The 24,056-nt window shown below is 41.4% G+C and overlaps 1 protein-coding gene across 4 annotated transcripts in view; it reads left to right on the top strand.

Moving 5' to 3' along the window:
* The first annotated feature begins 4,375 nt into the window (after positions 1-4,375).
* unc5a (unc-5 netrin receptor A) overlaps positions 4,376-24,056 on the top strand; it is a 140,802-nt gene continuing 121,121 nt past the window's right edge. For all 4 annotated transcript variants that reach the window (XM_084353935.1, XM_084353934.1, XM_084353933.1 and 1 more), the window contains exon 1: positions 4,376-4,812. In XM_084353935.1, the coding sequence (XP_084210061.1) occupies positions 4,722-4,812 (91 nt within the window). In that variant the 5' untranslated portion in view covers positions 4,376-4,721. The remainder of the gene's footprint in view (positions 4,813-24,056) is intronic.

Raw genomic sequence — 24,056 nt, 5'->3', positions numbered from 1 at the left:
GGTTTAAACTCCAGGTAACATTTTCCTGGAGTGGATACATGGCATTTTGAAATGAAGCTCCTCAAATGTTAAGTGTGGCTATGTGACCTGCTGTGTGTTACTCCCACACTGTCAGATCCAGCACTGGTACAGTGTAGATGAGGTTCTCCTATCACAGTCTCAGAGCAGCTCTGGGAAGAACTGACATAAAAGCAGGCAGTCATAAAACATTCAACATCATTCAAAGTCTCCTCTCCCATGCACGCTTAGACAATGTGACATTCAAAACAACAAGAGAATGTCGGTCCAGGAAGCACATTTCAGGAAACCTCTTTTTTTTAGAATAATGAAATGTAGAGGGGGGAGGAGAGAAAACCTGTGAGAAAATATGGTTCAGCTTGACACTTTTTACTGTCATTCATTTTCTGGTGCAGAAGGATATCAAATGTTTCTGAGTTAGTTCCAATAATGTCATAATATTATTCTTTGTCAGGCATACAGGAGTTTGAGTTAAAAGTACGAATGTTTTCAAACTGAATCTTTTCTGAGCAAATCACACCTCATTTAGAAGTGATTAGATACCTATGGCTACTTTTAAGATACATTTCATAAAATTTATATCCAAATAAACAAGATGTACTCCTGCCTGCATGCAAATGTGTCATTCACTGAGTTCATTTCTCTTCTTTATTTTATTGTTTTATGGAGTCTTTAAAATCTAAGCACCCCTTTTTCTTCCTTCCCACCCATTAGAGCACACAGCTGTGAGGCAATTCTGTGGGAAAAAAAAAAAAATCAGGTTACCATGTGTTGAACTGTTTAAGCGCTAAGCAGCGGGTTTGATGAATTACAAGTCAGTTAGTCCATTTTGCTGACAGAATGCAAATTTATTTATGACCCTGAGACTGAGAGAAAATGAAATCATCATATATTTCCAAACACTCATGCAGTGTTTTAGATTAGGGGGAATCTATTTGGGATGGAAACACATTCTATGAATAAATTGTTTGAATTCCCTTCTCGAAACAACTCATGGTGCACTGCACTCTAACATCACGCGCGTTTCTTTCAACAACATGCTCTTGAACTTGCGAAGAATGTGAAGAATCTGCACGAATGAGGAAATCTTAATTTAAGGGTGCGAAGTCAGGACACCCTTTCTTCCTCCAAGTCAGGAGAGTTGTACTTTGAATCGAACACACCAAATCAAGTTTAATTTTTAGAGTGTCTGCTTTTGATTTATAGTCATGGAATAAAATGCGGCCCATTTCATATGATTTGCTGGTTATCCCATTTTACATTTTCATCAAATCACATTCTCGGGCCATATCTGTAAAATTGAGAAATCGTCAGAGCTGAAGTGGTGGGATATTGGAAGTTCAGCTTCATCAGCAGTCTGTGCTGCTGAAATGAGAGACCTTCAGTGGGCTCCTTCATCCCCCTCCCCACCGCCCTCCCTCCCCTTAACTTTCTTCCTCTCTGTTTTTTAAACCCTCCATCTCTCACTCTCATTTGGTTTTGCTCTTCACTCAACTGCACAAGATGGGGGGAGATCACACCGAGGCTATTTTATCTCCACTTGTGTGACATAATTTAATTAAACAACGTCACAGCTATGCAAAGCATTTCCAGATCATAATGTTTTTTTTACGAGTGTGTTGAGACCGATGGATACAATAACCTGGAATAAAAGCCAATGTGTATTACTAATGTAATGATGATGATGGCTTTTATAGTACTTTAAGATAACATGTGCCTCCACATCTGTATCATGAATGCTGAGTGAGGCATATATATATATATATATATATATATATATATATATATATATATATATATATATATATTTCACAGACAGTGGAGGATGTGGGTCCCTTATCTATTATAATCTATAATAGAGAGTGAAGGACCCACTGGAGATGCTATAATGTTAAAGTAATACCTACTCTTCCAGCTTTAAATGGGATTGTTAAGATCCTAATTAATTTTCCTAACCCCATATCAATAATATTTAATTAAATTGATACACTATTGATCATCATACGGCCATTCTGCATGGTAATTAATGGCTAAAATGCTGTGGCATGCAAATCTGAACCTCAATTTCATTCTCATTGGACTGCATCCTCATAAGTGGTTTGCAATGTAATATGCAATCCGCTGATGGCTTATTAAGATCTTTACAGTCATTTAATCTGAGACTGTGGTCAATTATATCTCTCTGGAGTAGCATTGCAGTTTAATTTGATATAAACAAAACAATAGGCTGTGAAGCTGTGGTCATGATGGAAGTTGATACACCCACTCCCTCTCTCTTTCTCTCTGCCTCTGTCTCTATCCACAAGTTTGTGCTGGAATGCAGACAGTCTGAGGCTGCACTGCATCCTCCTCCGGGGACCTTCTGTGTTGTTTGTAAACAATAAATAATATTAATTTCATGCTGGACACCTTCGCTGGATCGATGCTCATCGACCAGGCGAATCAGTTGTCTTTATAGGCTGCATATGTCAAGGGTGTAATTGCACAGTTTATGGAAGGGCCAGGCCACACAAACACCATAACAATCTGTAACATACAAATGAGCCTCATGTTTTCTTAATCGGTCACTGAGTCTGGTCTCTTTGGATCATAGCTGCCGTGAATAATTCAGGATGATACAAGACAAAATGCCGTGGTTCTGTCTTGGTTTGGTGATTGATTGCGGGAGAACACGCCGCTTCAAGTCTCAGGATATTGTAACTCAAGCCAGCTGACGGAGAGAAAATTAATTACAACATCACAAATCGATGAACAAGTGAATGTGTCAACTCCCCAAAGAGCTGTGATTGCTCATTGTAGTCTGATTGAGGGTGCAGGAGGGAGGGGGCAGGGTGCTGGACCCAGAGGAATTAGGGGGAAGACAAGGTTGTGCCCTGCTTTGACTCAGCAAACACAGCACAGCAAGAAAACACACTCTGATGATTCCTTTACAAACAGCTGAAGCTAAACTCGCTGCCTTTAAGAGGGAAATTATAACTGACTATGCATTTCTGTACACATATTCTCAGATCCTCATTTGAAATGCATGTAGCTCTGGTGCTCTTTCAGAAGCTGTGACTGGAGGAGACCAGCTTGCACTGCCTGATAGGACACAGAGCAGATTAGCAGAATGAGAGAGATCATTACGAACAACCTCACAAGTGACCAAGGCTGAGTCATTCTCTTGCATTTGGCTGCTGTGCGTCTGCTTTGCTTACACATCAGCACAGAGCCTGTTAGGATTTGATCGTAAAGTCTATAGCTGCGGGGCTCTGCATGTATACGCGTGTGCGTGCATGTGTCTGTGCTGTCATTGTGACTGTGACTTTGACCTTTCGCAAGGGATGCTGGATGGAGAGAAGGCGTAATGAGTTTGTATAATAGCTGAGCTCTATCTGAGGAATCATCCATCTACATGAGCCCCATAATTAGCTGGTAAGACAGTGGTCCAGTTCCCACTTATTATTCTGCTGACTACAATGAGGGAGTGGAGAAATAGATAAACAAAGACACAACCCCCCTTCTCAGAAGTGTATTAATAATCTGCTGTCGATTCTGGCAGTGTTGTAAAAGGCATGGCTGAATAGTCTGAAAATCACTCCGCTGACATCCCCCAGAAAATAAGGAAAAGCTATCTGCAACATAAGTCACATCCTGGTCTGAGTTTGCTGACAGGTGTACCCTCTCGTGGGAGCGCTAATCCTCATGCTTCTTCATCTGTGTTTGTCCGTCACTGACGTGCTGCAGCAGACAGGCACCAAACCCCCCCCAAGACAAAGCAGAGGCATATTTAACTGGAACTCAATGACATGCAGATGTGATCTGTGTGAATTTGTATGCAAAGCACCGATCTGATTCCTATCATACAGGACTGAATGTCATATCCATCATTTTCATGTGAGGCAGAAGATATGAAAAGCATCGCTTGGTAGAGACACGGATGAAATAATTTCCATTCTGTCGAGCATTGCCAGTATGTGGTTAGTTATGCTTATTCAAGATATGTAAATGTTTGCCCAAGAAAAAGGATATAACAGCAGGGTGCGCGCTGAGGACGCTCCATTCCCAGCGAGCACGCAGGATCCGCTCCTGGTTTTGCTGCTCCGGCTCATCGCAGCCTCTACCTTCCCTGACTCTCAACACTCCAGCATTGCTGTGCAAGCAGATGTTCCTGCTCTGGTGCCAATTCTTACAATTTTCGCATTTGGAGAAGGTGTTCTTTCGCGGGAAGGCTGCAAAGTGACAGGAAACAACAGAAAACTGCCTCCCTCCTCTGCCCGGTGAGAGAGAGAGGGAGAGTTGTGAGCGGATAGCGGCTTTTTTTTTTCTTATTATTTTATATATATATATATATATATATATATTTATATGTGTGTGTGTGCGCGCGTGTGTGTGTGTGGACAAATACAGCATCAGTCAACCCGCGGCTGGGCTGGCTGGCTGGCGAGCAAGGGAGCAGTTTATTTACCACCACCACACCTGTGATGCGTTGTTCTGAGCAACGAGGACGCACGACCGGGATACTGATGGCCACGGTACGGCGGGAGGATATGTGTTGAGGAGAGAAAACAACCACAAAAAAAAAGGACTTGGGCGTTGTGAAAAAAAGGCGTTTAGCGCTACAGAGGACACTCTCCGGACCGTGAGAAGCCCAGCGTGCCAGCATCTCTTCTCCGCTCCCGTGTCTTTTCCCCCCGAAACTTAGCTGATACAGACCCACGAAGATGCCCTCACTTCTGGGCCCCTTTGTCCGCTGTGGGTTCGGCGCTACGCTCCTTGTGCTCTGGCTCGTCCTCGCTGGCTTCACCTGCACTGGTGAGTTTGAGCTGCCTCTTGTCATGTGTGCTTTCTGTTAACGAAGCTGTTAATTAACGTGTGTGTGTGTGTGTGTGTGTGTGTGTGTTGGAAAAAAGTGCGTACTAAAAGGCTACAAGTGAGAAGTTGCTTCGCTAGCGGGTTTTTTCTGTTTTTTTCTATTTCATCTCACCGACATGTCGCCGCGGCTGACGGAGCACGTTGTTGGGGGTTTATTGTTCCGGCACTAACTACTCGTCAACTAGCCTGCGCCTTCAAGGTTACATGCGAGGCTCTTGTGTAGCCTCTGACGTGTCCACCAAGGTTAAAACTTGAGGGAAATGTCAGCTACCGTCGTCCAGCTGTCTTCTGCCGCTGGTGTGTTAAGATTTAGGCAGCGGCGGTGTGCAGCGTGTGTCTCATCCCCACCGCCGTGAAGGGAAGTTGGGGGGGCTACACCTGCACTTTAAGAGGTGTTTGAACAGACGGGCCCGTGGACAGTTAAATAAAATAAAAAATAACGCAGTGCTCTGTATCTTCTTTCCACGCTGTCACATCAACAACCTTTTATTGCGGTTTTTTTTCTGCGAGTCTAATTCCAATATAAGAAGATATCACCCCCGCTAATCATCCTGTTATTAAATCTTTTGAGCTATGTGACTGGGCGAGCAGTATATCCAGAGTCGGTGCGAGCAGGATCATTCAGCTCCACGTTTCTCTCCCACCAGGACTCATTCCTGCTGCATTTGCAGTATATGGTGACAGCTTTACGGAGTTGGTGGACGACCTACTCGCACTGATGAGTTACATTTTATGATGCAGCCCCTTCTTGGCCAGACACTCCCGATTGCATGCAAATGTGCTGTGATGTACAAAACAATCACAGGGCAGTGGAAGATAAGTTTCCCCTCAGCTGCTAAGGTGGCCAGAAAGCACATTCAGACTGGAGTTGTTACTTCACACATCACATATCCTCATCATGGTGGGGTTAACAATAATACAGCTTAGTTTCTATGCCACCATGACCGAGTGCTGGCCGTTGACCCTTAATATATCAGGTCACTGTGGAGCACAGGCAGGCCAGTTATATCAGATTCAATCAATGCAATCAATTGCCCTTTTGCCCATAATGCACCACTTCACAGTTCAGCCTTTTCACTATTTTTGTACACTTTACTCATCCTGCCTGATGCTAAAATATCACCCTCACAATGCCACACAGCTGGAAGCAGCTGGTGAGGATCCAAAACACGAGAGTTTCACACATCATTTGCCTCTCGTCGCTCTCGTTTCCGAACTGTTAACCTTGCTTTGGACGGAAGGCAAACATGTTAAAGTTGGTGTAATTGTGTCTCTTGCTCCAGGACACTGAGATGATGAATTAAGAGGGCTTTTCTCTTGCATTAATTAGTGTATAATTATGAATGTATTAGGATTAAATAAACAGTCATGCTCCAGGGACGTCATATATCAAGCTAAGTAAGTAGCAGTGCGGTGGTATTTACAAGTCATTTTGTGATGCATGTTGAATCTGATGTATTTGGTTTGGGCTGCTCGTGTACGGTATATGGGTGACGTGGTGGTTGGGTCGAATGCCTCACAGCAAGAAGTTGCTCGCTGCCTCTGTTCTGTGCGGAGGGTTGCATGTTTTTCCTGTCATTACGTCAATTTAAGACTCCCACAGGTGCAATAATGTCTGTGTCTTTGTTCGCTCTGTGATAGACAGGAGCTCTGTCCAGGGTGTTTCCCTGCCTCTCACTCAGTGCATGCTGGGAAAGGCTCCCAGCCCTTCTGTGACCCTGACTAGCAATGAGCCAGTTCATAAAATAATTGAGTACAGGGATATAGGTAAAGTCACTTTTATCCTATATCTAGGCAGACCCCGCTCTCTGTTTCACTGTCACTTTCTATGATATATCAGGTCAGTACAAGCATCCTCATAAGCTCCCATCACAGCTTACAGGCTACTTTTATAGGACAGAGTGAGTTCCAGAAATGGATCGGAAAGGTAATTTGGTAGCCAATTCTTTCTACATCAGGGCTGGGACAGTCTCAGCTGAGATCAGTCAGCGAGCTATCCTCTGTAGAGAAGCAAGGCGCTGACTCGGCATTCGTCCGTATCAAAAGCCGACTTGTCTTTTTTGCAGGGAAACATAACTCAGTCAGTAATAAAGGTAGGCCTGTCAATCTAGATTTGAGCTAGCCGAGCACTTTCCCTTTCACTGTGTTGTGAGTGATCTGACGGGCCGGACAGAGGGGGTAGGTACGCTTTCAGCCTCAGGAACAAAGAACTGTACTGCTTTGCCTTTGTATGCGTGTGCGCGCCACTTGATGTTTTCAGGATGCAAGGCGTGTGTGTGTTTGTGCATGTGTGATGGAGAGGGTGTTTCCACAAGGATTTGCATACATGCATTTCTGCTGTGTGTGTGTTAGCTGTTGTGTCTGCAGATTATTCCAACTCCTGTTGTTTCTGTTGTTACTATTTATCTAAACTTTCCTGTTAGTCTGTTGCCCGTTGTTAGTCCCTTGTTACTTCCTCAAGAAAAAGACCAGCAAAACCCAGCTATCCATGCAGAAAGAATAAAAATCCTGGATTTTTCTTTGTTTTTCCCTTTGCCCAATGAGAGCGTTGCCAAGCAATTGTTGTCTGGTTCAGCGAGGGAGCATGGGATTTGGTATCAGGCACCTTCCTACTCGTGTGAACAGTCACCTCAGAGCAATTTCCACGGGGTGTAGACCTTGTGATGATGCAAGGAGATGGCCATTAAATGACAACAAGCTGAAATCTGTTGCGTAATACAGTAATTTGCCCAGTCCCATTTCTTGGTACAGTAATATAAGGCTTTTTTTTTTTTTTTTTTTTTGCCAGGCGTCTCTCTCATCATTCTAATGTGAATCATCCCAGAGTCGTCTTTCTCGCAGCCAGTTTTGTCTCTCCTCATTGACTCACTAAAGAATGCGATAAGGAGGGCGAAAGCTGAAATTAACATAATTTATTGGGGTAAATTGCCTTCTGGTCAGAGGAATTTAAAACCACTTCATTTCTGTCCCATAGCTAATGCATGGCAAATGATCGGCATGTATTTGCAGGGATATGGTCTTTTACGGAGAAGTGATAATTTACTACCAGAAAGAGTTTTTGTTCCCTCTAGTCATGGGAGATGAATTCAAATGACACAGACAACGGGAAGAGTTGGGCACTAGGGGAGGGAAATATTATATAGAGTTATTTATTTTGTCGACTGCTGATACTCACCCAGTAAATTAGCGTGATGTACAAATGCAGAATATATCATGCAAGGAGGTACATACACTTTAGAAAAAAGGGTAGGGAAAAAAAATTAAAATGATTTCACTCCTCAGGAGAACAAATGCTTGTTATGTATTGTATGCTACTTCCTGAATTTGAATTGGACAGCATCACAGTGAAAGAGACTTGGAATTACTTATTTGATAGACAGAGCTGATCAAATGTATTACATTTTTTAAATTCACTTTCCCTCAATTTGTCAAAAAAAAAAAAAAAAGGATGCAGACAAACTGAATCCTCCTCTGTCCACACCTTGTAAAATGTAATTTCTTCAGGTAGAGTTACTGTGATTAATGGAGACAGAGATAATAGTTCAGCATGAATGAATAAAAGGTAAATAGTGCATGTCAACACAGGTCAGCTTTAAACAATGGAGGCGCACGCGCCATTTGGTGACAAATGCCCAGGCACCTTATCTTTCAGAAGGCTATGTCCCTGTGCTTATCATTTGCAAATGGCAATCTTAAGGAGTACTGGAAGGACACAGGCGTTGCCGAGGACACACGGAGGATGAACCTTGCAGAGGGGAGGAGTTGGGTGTTATTTTCTGCAGTCTGTGCAGAGGCCTAGCGAAGGCACTACATCTCTGTCAAACTCTGCCCTTTTGTTTCAATTACCCCATTTCTATGATTCAGGTCTATGTGAGAGCGCTTAGGGGTTGGAGTTGGGCTGTTTCCTTCATGGTACGTGGTGCAACGTAGTCACTATCTGTGCTTTTCTATCTAGGTAGCATAAAATTGACCTTTCGCCTCTGATGTGGGATGAGATTACCCTATGTTGGGAACCTAGTCTCGAATTGCCAGACCTACCTCCACCACGATGTGTCAGTGCTGAAGAAGGTCTGGCTGCTACCATTGAGGCTTGTTGGTATTTCTTTAAACCAATCACAACAGTCTTTGGGCTGGGCAATGCCCAGGATGCAGTGACGGTGGTCCTGCAAAACAGTGTCGGGTGAACTTGTTTTGGTGGAATATTTAAACGTGGGGTGGCGAGTCCCGCCATTAGACTGGCTAAATCTCTTCAAGAGAAGAAAAAGAAATGGCTGCTTGCTTGTTTAGGTTGTACTGTTAGCGACCACATTAGGGTGTAGCCAACCTTGCTGTAGGTTGCTGTATTTGTTTCCTGTCGTGGCAAGGATTTTGAAAATGGTAACACGCATCCTGCAATTGGCCACCTGAAATAGCCAGCCAATGGCATGCTTATACCCGCAGTTTGCATCCAGTGAGTCAGATCAGTGGGAACCAAGACCATAATTCATAGAAGGCCACAGATTGACAGATTGCCCTCAGTCTCTACTGTTGTGTATCTGTGCTGCCAACCATCATGTGCCAGCACTCAGCCTCATATATCCAAGGGCCACCAATGAGAAGTCAGAATGAGCTTGTTGAGCTGAGTACAGAGTCTTTTCCTGGAGGGTCTAATCGAATGTTCTTTTTCCTCGGCCATTGTCTTTTTCTCTCTCTCACAGAGAGAGAGAACATCCATTGCTGACCTTGAACCCCGGATGCCACTGTGTTCTCTTGCTTGGAAAAAACTTCACCTCAGCAAAGAACAGTGGGACGTGTCAAGGTTGATGTTTCGCAAGTCAATCACAAGAGAAGATAGAGCTGCCAAAAGGCACTCTGCTGTAGATTTTTCCATCAGAATCTCTTGGCCACGATTTCGCCCATTGTTGTTGATCAGGAAACATATGGTGGACAGTTTTGGTGTGTGCCAGTCTTAGATAACATGTGTGTGAAAGGGCTTTCTTTGTTTGTAATGTTTGTTTTTAGTATACATGATGTGCTGTCTGGCTGCTCACTTTGTACAGTGAGAGTAGTGATGTGTTAGGAGATGTTTCCAGATCCATCCTGTTCTCCAAGTGATCAATACTCTTCTCCAAATGGTTAATTGGCCATCAGTCACTGTCAGAGGAAGCGCTTAGAAACCCAGAGGTGTCTTGGTGCAGCTCATAATAAGAGAGTGTCCAGTCCTCTGGGTCCTCTTCTGGCCTTTACTTCAGGCCAGGTGGTGGCTGGGGGAAAGCGGATCTGAATTCAATATGGAGAGCCATAGATTAATAGTACCTTAGTAAGGCCGCCAGGGAGCGATGTGAAAGCCACTTCCACTTCATCATATAGTGAGTGAACTGGAAGGAAAGTCTGCAGAGCATGCGGTGGGAAAGGAACTTTGAGATAGTGTGAAGGGCATTCGATGTGAACTGGCATTTGGCAGATAACATCAGTTTAATGTCATTGTGTATCACCATGCGCATTTGTGTCATGTAAGTATACACTTCAACACTTTATTGTGATATGAAAAGTCCCATATTGTAGAAGGAGATACTTCCATTTCTTTTTTGGTTAGAAAGCAGGTCTAGGTGCTATATAGATACTGTGTCAAAATGCTCAATCCACAGAGAAATGCATACAGCCCACATTCAGAAAGTGTGCCTTTAAACGAGGCATCCAAAACTTCCATAAGGTTGTGATGTCACAACTACACAGTCACCATCCTCAGCCATGCCCCCAGCAAAAACACCGGCAGACCTATTGCAAAAACAATGTGGGCCGTGCCTGCTCAGGCCTGTCAGAGCTGATCAATGAGAGCAGACTGGACTTTTCGGGAGGCTGACTTTAAAGAGACAGGCGCAAGAACACACCCCTCAGATGACGCTGAATAGAAGTGCTGCAGCAATGGACAGTAAGATACAAAATAATGTCAACATTTTCAAGTAGTACACAGCCAAAAGTAAGAACCTTATGAGCTTGACATGGACCCTTTCTTTAAAATCAAATCAAATCATCTCATTCTAATTTTAACAACGCTGTTTTTCAGCCGCTTATAGTCAGAAGTTACGAGATAATGACTCTTTTGTCTGCTACTTCAACCTTGAAGAGAAAACACACCTCCAACCAAACGTATGGCTCATTGTTATGCTTAGCCCTGTTTAGCATGGCATGTAAAAGATATAATTAGAAATCACCTGAGGCTACCCAGACAGCCCTGCTGGCGCTTGATTGGCAAGGGTATCTGAGAAAGGTCTGGCTCAGCCTGAGCCAGAATTTGTCATCTTGAAGTGATTTTGTTGACAAGACAGGAGGCACAGTGACCTTTTGTAATTATGTGTATGTGTCCAGGCAGTGATGCCTTAGGCAAGCAATTCAACTGAGTCAACAGAGCAGTGACTCTGTGCACATTCAAGCCCAGACAGCATGTTTTGTGATGTAAGGTTAGAATATGCTGGGTTGAGCGGCAAACTTGTTAATAATTCAGTATTGATACAACATTACTGATGTCATTTGTGTCACCTCTTGCTTTCTGGATATGTAAAGAAAAAAACTGAAAGATCATGTCAGCTCAGATGGCTTTTTTTTTTTTTTTTTTGTCGTCTTCCTTTTCCTCTTGTACCTGAAATCATCACTGGAAATCCGTCTGATGTTGTGCGACGCAAGTTGATACCCACAAAACATAAACCATTTATCATCCACCCTAAATGTGTAGCAGCAAGGGAACGGCCTCTCTGATCTATGTAGGTCCCCGTGTTATTGTTTTTCCCAAACAAACCATTTCCTGATGTGAAATGAGGTCTGAACATTACTGATTCAAAGCTTAAAACTAAGCAGCAGATTTTCTTGGCAAGGCCATCAGGAACACTGTGCTCACAGAAAACACATTCAGGCCCTTACTCCAGTAGAATTAATCATGACAACACGGATACCATTGAGGCTAGACACTCCCTTTTTTGTGCAGCACACCTTGCACTTGATTATGGCTTTTATGGATTTAAACGTCCACTGACAATGCATTCATTTTGAATCAAAGTGTGTTGTCTACCTGCACTTTCTAGTCGACGGTGCTTGAATTTCAAAAGATGAGCAAAGAGCAGCTCTGCTCTGGTGTTGTTGTTGTTAATTGTCTACTGATTTACACTCCTGTGAGGCAGAATTAATATAGAAGGTTTAGTCATGTTAGAGAAATTAATGCTCATAATATGAAGTAATCAGTTTCAGGAGGAATGGGACCTATTTTAGTCCTCGATGTCTATTAGACTATTTTGGCAACAGTGATTTACACTATAACCTCAATAAGAATACACATTGCTGCTATTTTTACAACAAAATTAGCCCTTACATGTAGATTTTTTTTAAACGCGGGTTGTTTTTTCTAGTGTGTCACATTCCCCGTCACAAATGTGCAGGAAAATAGGGGACAGTATGAAGCAGCAGATCATATACCTCATCATTGCTCGATCAAGAAGATGTTTAAAGTTGTTTTTAATAGAGCCTGACTGATATATCGGTTGGCCAATATTATCAGTTTATATTGGCGTATCACAGATATATCAGTGTCGGCATATATGTTGTTGATTTCAGCCAATATAAAAAGTCATTGTTTTTAAAGAACACAGTGCAGAAAACAATGTTTGGGGTGATTAATAATCATTACATTTCTAGTGAAGATTCAGTTCATTTGTGTCATATTAGACAATATAGTTGAATGTTACACTTTAACATATCCTGCCTTCATTACAAATTGTGTTCAATCAAGTGTGATGACTACATTTGAGGGATCACTGCTAAAAATGTGTGTATATTGGTCAATATATTGATACTGCAAGTCTTTACTCCGTAATTATCCGCATCGGCTCGAAAAACTGCATATCGGTCGGGCTCTAGTTTAAGTAAGTATTTTTTTGTAAAGTCTTTGTCAATGACAATCTGAATTTTTTCTGGAGCTGATGATGGAACTAGCTAAAGAGTGAGCCATCTCGCTTCCTTCTTATCTCTGTTGCACATGCCTATGCTCATACTGATCAGGCAGCTGGCATGGATCAGGTGCTGACATGAATACCAGTGGCAGTGTAACAGTGTATACGTTTTTTCATATCTTTTATATCAGTCTCTTTCAAACTCAACACCAACTGAACAATGTTCAGCCGCTGCCTGAGCAGAGATGGATGGAAAAATATTTACATGTCAGTGTCCTTAATCTCAACAAGTGGGCTAAAAAATCCCTGTGTCCACCTGAATGTCATGTTTCAATCACCACTGCTCAGACCTGGAGCAAAAAAAACACCTGTTGGCCTCTGCAGAGTCATTTGAATGAATGCCGATTTGTACCCTCACACTGAAGACAAAAGCCAGATGTTAGTGGGTGTTGGTGGTTTTTTGTCCAATGTGAAAGAGTACAAGCAAACCAAGAAGTTGGTGGAGGAGGACCTGGCAATGATTGTCTGGCCAATTAAGAGTAATTTAAAGCAGCTCTTCCACCATACAACTCTGAAAAACATGTAAAATTCTCTTCCTCCATATGGTTTTCTGTGGACTAAGTTTGTTCAAGTATTACACTACTTTAAGCACTATTTATTATACCATTAGATACCCCATATTGGATTTGTTCAGTCAAACGTTGGCAGGCAACTAGATCCAATATGCACCATTCTGTTGGAGAGAACATCTTGCCATAATCCACTTTAAAAACTGACAGTGGTGAATGTTTAATCAAGCCTACGGGTGTAACTTGTGAAGCTGAAACTGTTGAAATGAAAAATTTGTTGGAATTAAACACTGCTCTAATTGCTTGTAAGCCCAGTTTTCCTGTGGCTACCTGTGATTATGTGATGCTGTAGCAATGTAGCAGCATTTCCTGACAAATCAACAGTGGGTTTCCTCACCAAACAGATGAGAGGAGCTTACTTGTTTATATGCAAAAAGAAAATTAACTACACGAAAATTAACCAAACCTGCAGGCTAGTTCAGGCAGCCCACTGGAGTACACAATACAACACATGGGAGGTTTATACACTGTCTTAACAGTATATTTGTTCATGCACAGTAAGTGTTACTATATATTTTTTCCCCTGTCAGTTCAAGGGTGGTCTTTGGCACTGGATGTGAATATTTAATAATTTTCTGTGTGTAAATTCCAACATGCAGGCTTGTAGCTGTCAGCATACAGGCAGATCTTGTGCTCATAGCAGCTACAAAGCATTGCTCATTAGGAAAGACACTCACATGGTCATGCAAACTTTGTGTCTAATTTATTTTTAATTAAACAGCTCGAGTCATGTACACAGTATGTTGATATACCTTTCATTAGTTCACAACAGGTCTGGGCTTAAGTCCACTGGGTGCACTCAATTGACGGATATAAACTGACATCAGCATGAAGTTTGGTGTGGGTGGATAGAAGAAGATATATTGCAGTTCTTGTTAGTGTTCAAACCTCCTGTGTCATAAAGACAGTATGATGTCACCATACTGCAGTGCCTCCACTACGGCCTAACAGATGCTACTTTAGCTTAATTGGACACTGAATCATGTGTATTTGCTTGTGTACTGTTTATAGACTTGAAAGTGCTTTTACAGATTATTGATTGTAATGTTGCTGTTGCATCTTTTGGGAGTTGGCAATGTTCAACTCATTCAGTAAAAAACAAAGCTCGGTTCAGATTGGTCATTTTAATTAATTTGCCTCACATGCAGTAGGGGCAGGCGGACATCTGGTGACCAATAAACAAGAATGCAAGGAGTTATTTGCTCGATTCGGCTGTCATTTAATGAATGTGAGTTGGTGTTCAATTTCAAGCAGTGATTGAATGGACGCTGGCCTCTGACCGAGCCCGGTTCATACGATATTGTTAACAGCTCCTCTAATGACTTCATCCATCCTTTATTTCTGAGTCGCTGTGGCAAATTTCTACTCCCAATTCAGAACATCCCATCACTCATAAGCCGAAGACAATGTGGAGGATTATTCATCTCAATTATTCCAGTTTTGACAATCTAATTGGAGCTAAAAAGTCAATTTGGGATGTACCAGGTATGACTGAGTTTGACTGACAAATAATGAGTGAGGATTATTTTTTTAATTCAGGGGCTCATGGATTTGGTTTGAAGAAGTCGGATAAACTAGACTGATATTAGCTTAATATCAGACATTTCTGATGTTGGCATCTGCACATGTCTTGATCAAGTCCTGTGGGGTGATGGGATCACAGATGCATCCCAAGAGTGGTCACAAATGTCGCCAAATGTCCATCTTCACTTTATCTGATGGTGTCTTGTTTAATCATGAATACTGAGCAGCACTATAAGTCACACTGGATAAGAGTGTCAGCCCAATGTTGTAAATGTAATTGTGATGACACTAGCCAATGGAGTTTAAACAGTGAGCTGGAGGAAACCATGTCTGGCTGTTTTCCTCTATAGCTGTTTTGATTGGTGTCAAGATATTAAATCTGTGCTCCTTGATGTTGGTGACGTGATGTCAAGCGTCAGCAGGATGCTGTAGTGTTTATCACATGCAACTACTACATGAGACTCTGTCGTTGATTATAAAAAGCAGATGTGAGGACGTATCTAACTGACAGACAGTTTGGTTTAGGGCTGCCGAATATATAGTTTCAGCATCAGCATTGCAATGTGCACATGAGCAATAGTCACAAATGAACTCATTTCATGCTCCAACTTCTTTGCTGCGTGATACAAAAGGAAAGACTGCAGTGTCTGATATTACATATTTTAGTGTGATTTAATGGCTCTGGGATAGGTGGTTGCTCTGGGATAGATGGCTGTTCTGATAACAATTAGTCTTGATGAATTTATCTGACAAAGCTGGGCCTGTCTGATGAAATGCACTCCCTCAAAATCACCACAATTATTCTTGAATGATTTAATTTCCATATAGGGCCACTCAAATTATCTGGTGAAAATTCCTGTATTTTTTTATATCGTAATATATATCGCCAAAAACCAACATGGTACAATTGTTTTTTTTCCATTATCATGCAGCCCTACTTTGGATTTCAGAGTTTCAGTTTCAAAGTTCTTCTGTTGTGTCCTCAGCTGCTCTGTAATCAAATGGGAAACGTCAGCCTTGTTCTGTATATAGTCAGAAACCACAAGCTATCCTTACCAAACTCCTTATCTTTACTGGAGTATATTTATCAGACAGACTCACTCTTACGCAATTTGTCAGAACTCATGAAACACCAGATGTTGACTTTAATTTAACTTTGTGTTCTCTTTTAATTTGATTTTAAACTCCTTGTCTTGTCGTTTATCATTATTGTATCATGTATTGAGTTTATCGGAGTCCCTGTTTGACTCTCGAAGAAACTTTTGGTGGCATGGTCCTCTGGTCCCGCCTTCGTGGCACCAGGGGGCTCCACTGGGCTAGACTGATGTGGTGCAGCGTGGGGAGGGAGGGAGGACCAGGTCCCCTTAATCTCTACCAGACATGACAACTTTATAAAGGCACATTAATCCACTATGAACAGGCTATCTCTGGAGGGTTTGGAGGCGTTTTCTTTTTTGAGTGGGAAGCAATGTCCGACTTACATTGGGGCTGCATCCTCCTTAGGGTCTGAGGGAGGTGATCCCTCTTCTTATTTCTTTATTAGTGTCTAATGAGGAACTTTAAGAGGGAAACTAATAAATAACAAGGCAAGAGGAAATAGCTAATGAGGAAGGGTAGAAAGGGAGTGTTTTTTTTCCTCTTCACTTCGTTATTTAGGTTGATTCTAACAGGCCAACCTAGAATCACCCCATCTCCACCCACGTGTAACTGTTGCTGCGCCTCGCTTAATTTACCTCCAGAGCCTCACCTCCTTTTACCTTTTACCTTTTAATTTTGCTCATATCAACACATCCACACAAACAGAACTCCTACTCTTACCTGTAATTAACAGACATTACTGTATATCGGCCTCAGTATCACATAGACTATTCTCCACGTCTCTGACTGTTCACATTTGCATTTTAAAGGAGACATATTATGCTCATTTTTAGATTCATAATTTTTTATGGGTTACTACTAGAATAGGTTTACATGCTTTAGTGCTCAAAACCAGCATTGGTTTTCTCATACTGTCCAGTGCTGCAGCACTGTATTCTCCCTCTGTCTGAAACACTCTTTTTTAGCTCCTGTCTCTTTAAGGCCCCCCTCCCGAGAAGCTCAGTCTGCTCTGATTGGTCAGCTCACACACGCCTGAACCAGCAACGCTCTCTCTGTATGTCGTTCTGTATCTATATCATTACCTTCACTGCATGTCTTTCCAGTAACTTTGCGCACAGCAACAGCACACACAGACATCGGTGAGGAGCAAAACAGACTTTGCATAGCAGTAAAGCTAACGCTATCTGAGCTAGCTATACAATAACATTACAAACACAGAAAGCAACACCAAAAATACAGTTACTGGCATCAATTCTACTACTTGTTATTTGGTTTGCTTCAAGTGAGGCTTGACGTTCAGTTTCCCTTGACTGTCTCTCAATATTACAACATTAGTCCAACATTGCCCCGGACTGGGACTAGCCACATAAGCCGAGCAACATGCTGACTACATAATAGATGTTTTCGTAATAAGATGGTTTTCCAGTTAATGTAAGAACATTCATAATTTCCATCAAAAATTAAGTTAAAATTAATCCACTTACATTCAAAAAGGTTCGGATGTGAGGCGATGAAGACTTTTGTGCTGATGGTATGTGCTTAGCTTTGTACTGGCCCTCGTTTTGTGAAAGACGTCCTGTGGCTTCACGATTACAAAAATCTGAAATGCTGTGGTCGCTCGTTTAGCATGTGCTGGTCTGTGCAGTCAACTACAGAGCAGCTGTGCTTCATTTTTACGTGCCAAGCTAGCCGCTAGGCAGAAATGTGTGACATGTTGACGTAGTGTGATGTCAAGTAGTCACGGAATTAAAGCCGAGGTGTTTCAGACAGTGTTGTCTTGCGGAGAGAGGAGCTCCTGTTGGCGCGGACTTCGGGCTTTTTTAACTTTCAAGACCTTTTACATGCATAAAAACCTATATAACGCACTGAGGGAAACGAAAAAAAGCATGATAGGTCTAACAGCTGTTTTTGATGCCCTCATTATATGTTTAACCCACGCCTGTACTCTTTATATGCCACAGTTATTTACACAATCTGTCCTTTAATGCCTGTACTTTTGTGTACAAGGTCTACTATGTGTTAGACACCGAGTAACCTTTTCCATTGTTCTGCTTTCTGTTCCTCAGTTGAAGTGTTATGAATCATCTTATTTTCTATCTTTCACAAGTTCTCAGAGCCAGACTTCAGACCACGTCCCTGAATCACCCCCTGTAATGCCTGATGGAAGTGCCACTGTGAGACAGTACATACTTAGCTATTTAAAGTCATATTTCTGGTTTTCAAATTACCCGACTGAAAACTTAGACAGATTGGTTTCAGGCTGAATCATCACAGAGCCAAATGCAATTTGGCTTATTTTCTAATTTCTTGGTCTGCAACATACACTGCATATGGCTTTGCTCTGCCATTTTCACTAAAGTAATAATGATTAAATAATAACTTTCCTGGCTGAGTCAGATTGTTGTTGAAAATGTCATTGTTAAACTTTTTTTTCCTCCTTATATTTTTTTTATGTATTTTCCTGCAGAAGTGTTACACTGTTACATCTTAACTTTTTACACAAAAGAGCAGAGTAATCATTTTAAGAAGATCATTTGCTACACAAGAAATTATTTTATCTTTGTGCACTCTGCTACAGAAGTCTTCAAGTCCCTGTCCAGATTTTAAAGAGAGGATTTGTCCTAGTCGTGTTCCAAGGATCAAGATAAAATTGTGGAACAAACCAGTCCCATGTATTAAAAAAGACTTCCTTACTTGGATAATACTTCTAAGATCTCACAAAGACGATTTTCTCATTTTGACTCTGCAGCCTTCAGCTTTCCTTTTATCAAGCTTGTCTTACCTTTCAGATTAATAAACGGCGTACCTTTAGCTCTCGTCACTCATTAGAGGAGGCGAGGAGCTGACAGTAGATCATTTAGAAATATGATTTTTGTCTACTCCTCTATGTCAGCTTTATCCCTGTAAAACTACAACTCAGACTTCAAATAGCCAGTAAAACAAATTTCCGGCATTGAGCTGAGTAGCAGTCTTTGGTTGAGATTCATGCATCAAATTTTTTCCTGACATAAACTCGAGCGTTATCTGTGCCCATCCTTTGTAACAGGCTGCCATTTTGTGTTAAGCCAGCACTGATGCATAGAGCCTCCACAGCCTGGTGGAAATTGCCAGAGCCTAAAGCAAACAGCAGGGCCCAAGGTCCCACAAGTGTGAAGCAGCCAAGTAAACCCATTAACTGCCTATAGAGTGGTTTGTGGTGTTGTCTCCACACGACGTTATCCACAAATGAACCACAAGCTGATTTACTGTTTGCTTTGGCTATGTTAAATAACCACAGGAGAGTGAAGGCAATGCTTCACTCAGAGCTGGAGAGGAAATAAAATAAGTTCACATGATTTTAAAGATATAATATGTAACATTTCCACATTCAAATGTTGAACAAATGACTGCACCTTTGGTTTTATATTTTGTTAAGTTGTGTACTTGGATTATCCCAAAAGTTTCCAACAATGTTCGACCCCAGAGAAATCTGTAATTTTACTCGAGGTGATTTTATGAAAGGTTTCATTCAGTTGCCTGTCGCTTCGGGGGAAACGGAGGAAACAATAGAGGGAAGAAGGTACTAAACACTTTAACAGTACCTCACCCGTGAAGAGTTTTGCCTGAGTCATGTCGGATACATTTTTCATTGGCAAAGATGTTGTTTAATAATGAAGACAACAACTCCACACTATTTCACAATTTCATCAAAATACTCTTTTGTTTTAACTGTTTTGATTGACAGACCCCTTGAAGCAAAAATTACATTGTGCGTTTAATATTGGTAGTAGTTGTTTGGAAAAGTCGGACGCTGCAGTTGTACTTAATTTAAGTGTAAAAAATCTGTTGTGTATTATACAATAATGCTGGTAAATCACAGCATAAGCATTTCACTGGGAAGATGTAATTTGACAAGTCTGCAGCATTTCATTTTGGGGCACTGAGGCATGATACTTTCTTGCTCTGAATTCTTCCATCCCCTCTCAACATATGATGCCCAACTGTACAAATTATTTGAATCGCCAGAAGGTGTTTGATTTATGCTGAGTCTTAGTTATCAGCTCCAAACAGGCCATGTAGCTCCTCTCTTATCATCCCACCCAGCCGCTTGCAGAATTTCTGCATGTTTTTGAGCTCAGCCCTAAATGTGATGACAATAGTCATGAACAGAACACAAAGACAAAAACTGCCACTTGCAGCAAAACGAGAGCCTCCCCCTCTTCGCTTAATTTTTTGTGTCGGATTCTCCTGCACTATGTCTGACAAGAAGGCCTGGCAGCTTTACGCAGTGGCACAACTCAGGCTGTCGTGGGTGCTGCCCACCCCGACCCCTGTCACACAATTAGCTTTCTGCTTTTCAGATAGCTAGAACAAAGGTGAACTTGGGGAGCCGAGGCTGTGTTCAGTCAGAGCGGAGGGGTGTGTGTGACACTCTGATGACTCCGGGGCACTTTCTTGACCAGAGGAGTCGTTGGCTGTCACTAAACATCACTGTCTCCCTCCCCACTAATGGCATCTCCAGATTGTGCTATGAGGAACAAAGGCTGGTTGTATGAGATACTGAGGAAAAAATAGAGCGACCCCATTTGGGCTGCAGGCTGCGGTTTGTGACAGTGGCTGCAGACCTATAGAAGTGTCATGACAGATATGAACCAAGGAACAATTATAGGGTGATGTGCTTGAAGCTAAGCTGGCGGTTCCTTCAACAATGAGGAGAAAAAAAGTGTCGAATGAATAGCGCACACGACACATGCTTGCACACACAGGCACACACATACAGACTGTATATTCACATGCCTGTAACCGTGTTTTTCAATGTGTTAACATTGAGCAATGATAAGGGGGAGTCAAATGTTAGTGTGTTCGACTTAACCTTTTCTGTGTTGTTTTATTCGCAAGGTTAAACTCGGGTAGGTTAACAAAACAAAACCATATGCAGAATGACAACAAAATTAAATGTTATGAGGAGCAATTTGTAATTTTCCTTTGGCTATGGAAATAAATAAATTCAATTTAATGAACTGAATATTTTTCCTGATGATCGCTTGCTTCTGAATTAATTTTTATTATGTGCAAATTTGCATTATCCTTCCACTAATCAATGTAATGGCATTTTTTGTTGTTCTGCCATCAGAAAAATATGAGTTAAACAGCAGGAGTTTCTTGAGTTGATCTTCATTCAATCTTAGCTGCTGTCACAGAGACACTTGGAGGCAAATGAAATGTGTTTAACAACAGATACCGTGGATTCTGGTGTGGGCACTAAACACTTTAAGATGGTGATGAAGCATGACGGCATTAAGTACATTTTTAAACTACGGTTGCTAAATTTGAATCCTTTAACTAAAATTGTAATCAAAACCAGCTTTTTGTTATGTCGGTGGTCCCCTGGCTTTTTGCTAACAATCCTAATGCTAAGAAATGTCACTGGCTGATAGATCCAAAGCTAAGGGGATTAAAAGACAAGCTCGTTTGCCAAAATTGTTTCATTACTGTTCATTCTTATTATTATAAACACCACATATAGCCCCAAACTAACAGGAGAGCAGTGATTGACAGCAAAGCACCGTTTCAGCTGTCAGTCTCGGCAGGAAGTAGTCAAACTCGGTGTTCTACTGCCTTTGGTAAAGTATCACTGTTTTTGTCCAAGGTTGACTCATAAAACAAAAAGCACTCTCTGGTGTAGTTCCTCTTTGATAAAAGGCATTTTTCAGTTATTTTTTATTTTGAATGGTAATGTTGTTTATTCCACATTTTTAATTCAAGTCTTGTGGGAATATTGTGTGCAAAGTCAGAATGTTGAGCGTGCCATGTTTCTGCAAAGCATTGCAGGAGTACAACGCTTGGCATCAGCGTTGTCACACTAAATCTCCGTCTCCATGACACTCAGAGTCAAAACACGAGCCTGGAAAAGCAAGCCCTCCCAGTGTCAGGAAATGGTTCTCTTTTCCAGGCTGGAGCTGCTAATGATTCTGACAGAATTAAAAGATATTTAATTATATCGCATCAAGAAAAAGCATTGCAGATATTTAAAACAGGCAAGATTTGACCTGTTTTTCTCTTATGCTTCAAAGGCAGAGTCATATTATCCCTTCACCCTCCCCTGTTTCTGAGGTCACAGCACGTATGCCGGTCCATGTGTCTAAGTTTCCCCACGGAAGCTGCAGAGTCCCGCAGGTTTAGCTGTAATACCCTGGTTAATTCCCCTGCATGTCGGGTTATTGCTGTCAAAGCTCCTGTGTCAGTTTATCCTCAATTCTGGCTTATTCTTTCATTTTTACTGATTGCTTCATTGCTCTCTGTTACTGCGAGTGCCCCACCCATCTCTCACACACACACACACACACGCACACACACTACACAGATATGCACACAAACAGATGCATACGTGAGTGTCTACTGTATGTTTTTTATCACGTATGTAACTGTACTCATGGTCAGCACTCATCAATCATGTCTTTTTGTGCGATCAGTCTCTGAGGAAAGACAAAAAAAGTCTTAATTTCTCTCAGTATTTGTCGGTTCAAAGTTGTGCTCATGGTATGTTTATAGAAGCAGGATTGTTCACAGTCCCCACCCACACATTTTGTTATTCACCATGAACAGTTGGTGGCACAGCGGTAGAAATTGAGGTTTCTGAGTTAAGATTTTCACCCCAGTTGGCAGAGTTTGTCATGGAGTTTGTGGGTTTAAATAGCAACTGTTGCTCAGTTAACTGTCTCTTTCTGTCATGTGAGGAATGAAAATCCATTTTAAAAGTTATGCTACATATGGAGTTATACAGTTTATATAATGTGTCTACTTGAGTATAACTATACATGGTGCAGCAATGTCATGTGGTCTTTTCAAATTGTATAGAAATATTTTTCTTTTGGGTAACTACTAGAATGGCTTTACATGCTTTAATGCTTAAAAAACACATACTTGTTCTCATACTGTCCAGTGCTGCAGTACTGTATTCCCCCTCCATCTGACCTGTTTTACCTCCTGTCTCTTTAAGGCCCTGCTCTTATTGGTTAGCTTGCAAACACCTGAGCAGCTGTGCTAAATCGATTCGTATGTGCCAAACTAGCCACTGGGCATAAATTATGCAAATATGTGACAAAGTGATGGACCTTTGACATTCAAAAGAACCTATATTAAACACTGAAGGATAGAGAGAAAGAAAACAAAGCATAATAAGTCTTCTTTATAAACAACTAGGCCTTTGTTTTATATTTTGTTGAGTTGGATACTTACTAGGGGTGTCACGTTTCTCCAAATCCTCGATTCGATTCAATTTTCGATTCTAAGGTCACGGTTTGATTCGATTCTCGATTTTTACATTTATTTTTTTTAAAGCACATGTTGCTATGCCATTTTTAGACTAGACTTTTATGCACTATAATATCTGACCTTTGTTAGCAATGTACCACACTACATTGTCAAATGTGAAACATTTATTAACAACATAATGTAACAATAACTTATATCTTCAGTCAATTGGAAACTTAAACAAAATAACCTGCCATCTAGTTTCTCTTTTGTAACTGCAGTCTTCTTCACAGAAGATGACATTCAAGATGACAACAAAACTAACAAAAAAATAAAACAGCCATGTTCATAGTCTTCTCTGAACAATTAAGTGTCTTAACAAACTATTTCCGAACAGTTGGACATATACAAGGTGCGTAAGGTGTGAGTGGGCAAGCGAGAGTGAGGGAGCGTACATGCGGACAGTGAATGAATGGGAGAGGAAGGAGAAGCAAAAGGAGTAGCAGTAGTAGCGACAGCAAAGTGAACAATATAGGCTGCAGTTTGGCTGTGAATAAAGGCGACGGCTCCTCAAGATACAGCAAAGCTCCCTGGTATTATTTCCCGACCAGCTTAACACGTGGCAGCATCGACGATTCTAGTTTTTAATTCGAAGTTCAAGATTGTGAATTAATTTCGATCGATTTAAAATGGAAATCGTGACACCCTTAATACTTACATTACCCCAAATGTTTTCAACAATGTTCAAACTCAAAAAAATCAGTGACTCAAATCAAGGTAA

This window comes from Pagrus pagrus (genome assembly GCF_965226575.1).
Source record: "Pagrus pagrus genome assembly, chromosome: 5".
Classification (NCBI taxonomy): domain Eukaryota; kingdom Metazoa; phylum Chordata; class Actinopteri; order Spariformes; family Sparidae; genus Pagrus; species Pagrus pagrus.
Note: the sequence above shows the minus strand (reverse complement) of the source record. Positions and strands in the feature narration are given on the sequence as shown.